The 6,676-nt window shown below is 42.0% G+C and overlaps 1 protein-coding gene across 1 annotated transcript; it reads left to right on the forward strand.

The window, feature by feature from the left end:
- Positions 1-961: 961 nt before the first annotated feature.
- Positions 962-6,676, forward strand: LOC308382578 (uncharacterized protein; the record flags this gene model as incomplete). The annotated part of the gene is made up of 7 exons (XM_080860974.1): positions 962-1,312; positions 1,809-1,895; positions 3,120-3,353; positions 3,560-3,725; positions 3,831-3,863; positions 5,225-5,284; positions 6,621-6,676. 7 exons carry the CDS (start codon positions 962-964, stop codon positions 6,674-6,676), a joined length of 987 nt encoding a protein of 328 aa, XP_080717100.1.

The raw sequence follows: 6,676 nt of genomic DNA on the forward strand, positions 1-6,676 counted from the left end.
ATGTTCATTGCTATTTAAATGTGTGTGTTGTATGTTCATTGCTATTTAAATGTGTGTGTTATATGTTCATTGCTATTTAAATGTGTGTGTTGTATGTTCATTGCTATTTAAATGTGTGTGTTATATGTTCATTGCTATTTAAATGTGTGTGTTGTATGTGCATTGCTATTTAAATGTGTGTGTTGTATGTTCATTGCTATTTAAATATGTGTGTTATAGGCTATGTGAATTGCTATTTAAATGATTGTGCACTAGTTGACTTTAATGTGATTAACGTGTTGTTGTATAGAATGGAAGACCGAAGCGGTATGTCTGTCTGTGATACGGCGTACGCCAACTATTCTGTTTAATCCAGTTCAGGAACAAAAGAACAAAACCATTGCAGTGTTCATCAGTCCCCTGTTTGACCACCGTCACATAAGCTTCAGGTTGCTTGTCCCAGATTCAACAGGCCTATGTTAAACTGAAGTTCGTGTTTACATATAAAAAAGATAAGATACTATATACATATAAATAAATATATGTCCGGTCCTCGACTTGGACACAGTTTTTAATTTTAGCCCTCTGTGTTTTTGAGTTTGACACCTGTGCGCAGCGGTGTCAAACTCAAATACACAGAGTGCCAAAATTAAAAACTGCTAAATATACAGTATATATATATTTATTGAAGAAAAAAGATATATTATATTTTTTTAATATGTAAACATGAACTTAAGTTTAACATAGATCTATTGGATCTGGGACAAGGCACCTTAGCAGGGTGTCAAACTCAAATACACAGAGGATACAGTCTGTATCCAAACAAACGGTGGGCTAAAAGAGTCTTTGGCGCCCTCTAGCGGTCAAAGATATCTCAATTCGAGTCACACCCTGTCACACACGCAGGAAATCATCGATTGAGAAACCGAAAGGAAACGGTTGTTCCGGAGCTTCGTGTTAGTGTTACTCAGCGCTTATAAGAATGGCAGAGGCGATTTCAAGCGACAATGAGCTTTTTGTGCAGTGTGACGTCTGCACTGGGAGAAAACTCAAAGCTGTGAAGTCCTGTCTGGATTGTCTGTTGTCTTACTGTGAATCTCACTTCAAAGCTCATAATTATGAAAACCCTGGAGGAAAACACACAGTGATTGATGCCACAGCCCCGCTTCAGGACAGGATCTGCTTTCATCATAAGAAGTATTTCGAAATATTTTGTCGAACCGATCAGAGTTGTATCTGCTATCGGTGCACGATTGACGAACATAAAGGCCATGACACAGTCACTGCTGCAGAAGAACGGCCAAACAAACAGGTCAGTACTGGAGCTACATGTGTGTCCAACATTTCTATGAGGGCTCTTATATGTACTAACTCTGAATGTATTACCACAACTACAAGAATACTATCTCACCAGTCTTATCTGGCTGTTACCGCAATGACTTTGCCCATATGAGAAAGGAAGAATCAGGAAATGTTTATTAGGTGCAAGGTCCAGTGTTGAGTAAAAACAGTGAAACATTAACCTGTCGGCTTCAAAGTGAACATATTCTTACCTCATAAAACAATGTTCTGTTCTGCTTAAAAGGTTGTGAGTCAGCTTTGCCACAAGTGTTTCTGCTGTTAAATACCAGAGCTCCTCTTGAACTTAGCACATGGCTTCATCCTGATTTTCACTTGGAGATGATAGTGACTGCTTCAGTGTGTAATTTAATTTCTTAAAAAGACTAAAATGTACTCAAAGGTTTTTGCTTAAAAAATGTTCAGGTGTCATGTTTGATCATCATTGTTGTGAACAATCCACCAATGAAAAGAAGCTGTTTTTTAAACAGGGGCAGACCCAGAGGAGATTCCAGCAGAGAATCCATGAGAGAGAGAAGGAGATGCAGGAGCTGAGGAAGGCTGTGGAGACTCTCAAGGTGAGAGCTGACCACATAAGACAACAGCTGGCTCAGCAATCACTTGTTATCGTGTTATCACCGTTATGCTGCCATCTCTACATACTGTTGAATGAATCGTAGAAATGTGAACACGCCAGCCACAAGATTGATCCATATACTGATTATCATTTAACAAATGCATGCTTACTGAAATTGCTTGAGTCATGTTTAACAAACCTATATAATCTATGCTTGCTGAAAAACTGCTTTAATAGTGAACTATGCTTACATACTGTTGAAAAGAGGTTTTCAAGTGAATACCTTATGTAGAACAATGTATGTGTTTAAGTGCTGTTATAATTTTGAGTGTCTTTAGAAATGTGCAAGGCAGACAAAAAAGGGAAGTGTCATTTGGGGCCCTGAGTGTCAGGAAATGTGTGGTCAGGTCAGTTGGAGGCGAACACATGCTGTTGGTGAAGATAATGAACACGTGTTTGTTAAAGTATGACATAGAGAAAAAGGCATTGAGCAGTCTAACAAAGTCTATAATGTATGACCTAAAAAGGAAAGGTCTGTGACTTGGGAGGAAGTAGACTGGGGATAAAAAGGGGAGACGCTGTGAGCTTTGTGTCTTTTTGAGCTTGTTTTTTGCTGGAGCTAGTCGACAATAAATCTTTGAGGTACTAATTAATACCACAAACCCGATTTTGACTCCTTCAATGGGGGGGTAACTCCCCCCGCACTTGCTGCACGCCGTACCTTAGTACATCTGCTAAGAACCAGCATCCTGTTATTTGGAACGAGTCGCCCGTAAGAGACCGGGACTCCTCTGAAACAGAAACCCTGGCAGCAGTGAGAAAAGGTATGTTTTCCTTCTCTTTCACGATAGAAAGAGAATACGAATAGGTGAACTCGTGAGAGACCTGGGATCCTGTTCGTATCTCGACTAAAACACACTTAAGAAGGAGTTTTGGAGTATGACATGATTTTCTGAACTGGTCTGTTTTTTGATGCGTGTGACACAGTGCCATAGTGATTGATTGTGAGAGCTGTCGAAAAGGCTCTCGGCGTCGAAAAGCAAGCAATTAATTATTATAGGAGGTCACAAAGGATCGTATCTTCAGTACAGACAGAAAGACTGGTTTGGCAGGATTTACCCGTGGTCATTTAATCAAGAAGAGCCAGTCACACCAGAGTGAGTTTGCTCCTTCATATACCTCTGTGTGTCTCCTGTCCCCCTCCTCTTTGTGTGTCTCCTAACAGAGCTCTGCACAGACAGCAGTGGAGGACAGTGAGAGGATCTTCACTGAGATGATCCGCTCCATTGAGAGAAGATGCTCTGAGGTGAAAGAGCTGATCAGAGATCAGGAGAAGGCTGAGGTGAGTCAGGCTGAAGATCTCCTGAAGCGACTGGAGCAGGATATTGCTGAGCTGAAGAGGAGAGATGCTGAGCTGGAGCAGCTTTCACACACAGAGGATCACATCCATTTCATCAAGGTAACATCATTTGAAAAAAAAACATCCATGTGTATCTTTTAATGTAATGTCTTAATGTGCCTAACATATTCAAATACCTAAACACATGAGTGCATATACACTAAACCAACTGAATTCACCCATCATGTCTGCAGCCTTTGGGGAAACACAGACCTGGCTGAATATTCAGGTGGTCTGCCTCACCTTTTATGTATTTCTCTCTGTAGACTGTCCTGTCAATCTCTCCTCGCTCTAAGGACTTACCCAGCATGACCTTCACCCAAAGCTTCTCTTTTGAGGCTGTGAAGGAATCTGTCTCTTCAGTGAAGGTGCAGCTGGAGGAGAAACTGGATGACATCTTCAAGCAGGAAGTAGTCAGGATATCTGCAGCAGGTGGATAAACATGTAAAACTGACTCAATGATGATTTACCTATTTCACAGTTTGAGAAGACAAGGATCTCACTTATTTTGATGTATTTTTCTGTATCATTTAACAGTAATGAATATCCAGATGATCCAGACTTTAATATGTGAGTCTCTCTGTCACACACACACACACACACACACACACACACACACACACACACACACACACACACACACACACACACACAGTATCAATGGTTATTACACTGATCAGGTTTGTAACCCTCGAAGTTCTAGTTTGCTGAAGCCGTCTGATGAAGTATGTTGTTTTAATTTCATGTGTCTGTACTAGCATTTACACTACAAGTTTAAACTGCATTTGATCTCAGTTTGGGTTGAAGCATTAGACACGTCAGTAAAAATGTTGTGAACAGGGTTTAGGTTACATTCCTGGACACCAGTGACGGTTTTATGTAATATCTAAGCACTTTAAAGCTCAATAACCCTTGGCAAAGGAAAAGTCTGTTGCCTTAGAAAGAACATTTGCTTTCACAGCTGAAGTGAAAGGTATTTTCGCCGGTCTGTCACAGTTGATACATTTTTTTTTAATTTTTAAACACCCGAAGATGAAGTCGCTAATGGGCTTAGTCAGTGTGTGAAAATAAGTGTGTGAGGAGTGTGTGTCTAGTCTTCAGATCCTAGGTGAATGAGTGTGTCTCTGTGTTGGGATCTAGGGTTAGGGTTAGTGTGAGGAGTGTGTGTGTCTAGTCTTCAGATCCTGGGTGAATGAGTGTCTGTCTGTGTTGGGATCTAGGGTTAGGGTTAGTGTGAGGAGTGTGTGTCTAGTCTTCAGATCCTGGGTGAATGAGTGTCTCTCTGTGTTGGGATCTAGGGTTAGGGTTAGTGTGAGGAGTGTGTGTCTAGTCTTCAGATCCTGGGTGAATGAGTGTCTCTCTGTGTTGGGATCTAGGGTTAGGGTTAGTGTGAGGAGTGTGTGTGTCTAGTCTTCAGATCCTGGGTGAATGAGTGTCTCTCTGTGTTGGGATCTAGGGTTAGGGTTAGTGTGAGGAGTGTGTGTCTAGTCTTCAGATCCTGGGTGAATGAGTGTCTCTCTGTGTTGGGATCTAGGGTTAGGGTTAGTGTGAGGAGTGTGTGTGTCTAGTCTTCAGATCCTGGGTGAATGAGTGTCTCTCTGTGTTGGGATCTAGGGTTAGGGTTAGTGTGAGGAGTGTGTGTCTAGTCTTCAGATCCTGGGTGAATGAGTGTCTGTCTGTGTTGGGATCTAGGGTTAGGGTTAGTGTGAGGAGTGTGTGTCTAGTCTTCAGATCCTGGGTGAATGAGTGTCTCTCTGTGTTGGGATCTAGGGTTAGGGTTAGTGTGAGGAGTGTGTGTGTCTAGTCTTCAGATCCTGGGTGAATGAGTGTCTCTCTGTGTTGGGATCTAGGGTTAGGGTTAGTGTGAGGAGTGTGTGTGTCTAGTCTTCAGATCCTGGGTGAATGAGTGTCTCTCTGTGTTGGGATCCTAGATGCTGATCCTGAGCTCCCAGTCAGAAGAACAAACAGTAAGGAGACGCTGCAACCATTGAGTAAGTCATTACTGACTGATTCTAACACACACACACACACACACACACACACACACACACACACACACACACACACACACACATTACTGACTGATTCTAACACACACTCTCTCTCTCACACACACACACACACACACACACACACACACATTACTGACTGATTCTAACACACACTCTCTCTCACACACACACACACACACACACACACACACATTACTGACTGATTCTAACACACACTCTCTCTCACACACACACACACACATTACTGACTGATTCTAACACACACTCTCTCTCACACACACACACACACACACACACACATTACTGACTGATTCTAACACACACTCTCTCTCACACACACACACACACACACACACACATTACTGACTGATTCTAACACACTCTCTCACACACACACACACACACACACACACACACACATTACTGACTGATTCTAACACACACTCTCTCTCACACACACACACACACACACACACACACATTACTGACTGATTCTAACACACTCTCTCTCACACACACACACACACACACACATTACTGACTGATTCTAACACACACTCTCTCTCACACACACACACACACACACACACACATTACTGACTGATTCTAACACACACTCTCTCACACACACACACACACACACACATTACTGACTGATTCTAACACACACTCTCTCTCACACACACACACACACACACACACACACACACACATTACTGACTGATTCTAACACACACTCTCTCACACACACACACACACACACACACATTACTGACTGATTCTAACACACACTCTCTCACACACACACACACACACACACATACATTACTGACTGATTCTAACACACACTCTCTCACACACACACACACACACACACACACACATTACTGACTGATTCTAGCAGCCTCTAAGCCTGTAGATCAGGGGTCTAGCACAGAAATAATAGTTTCACTGTATCTCATCTCTGATATAATCTGTTCTCAATAAAACCCCCTTTTAGCTGTGAGACGTAGGAGGCATGAAGGTGTGGTTGGGCTCCAGAGTTTGAAATAAAGGCCTTGATATTAATCATATGTCAAAATGCCTTAAGCCTTATTTATCCAGGATTAGGAGAGAATAAAGCATTATATCTAGATCTTAAATGTACATTGTGATCAGGGAAAACACAGACAAAGACATTGAGTTAAATTTCAGGTTCAGAAACAAACTGCAAACAAACATTTGTTTTCATAAAAAACAGCGTAAATGGTCTGGACAGTTTCCTGCCCCTGTTCACACTTGAGCTCACCTGGGCGTTGTCCTGGCCCTGTACTAGGGGGCTGGCAGGGTCATGTCCACACCATTGACACTGAATTCTACCCCACAAACTAG

The sequence above is a fragment of the Sprattus sprattus genome, assembly GCF_963457725.1.
Source record: "Sprattus sprattus genome assembly, contig: scaffold_96, whole genome shotgun sequence".
Taxonomy (NCBI): Eukaryota; Metazoa; Chordata; class Actinopteri; order Clupeiformes; family Clupeidae; genus Sprattus; species Sprattus sprattus.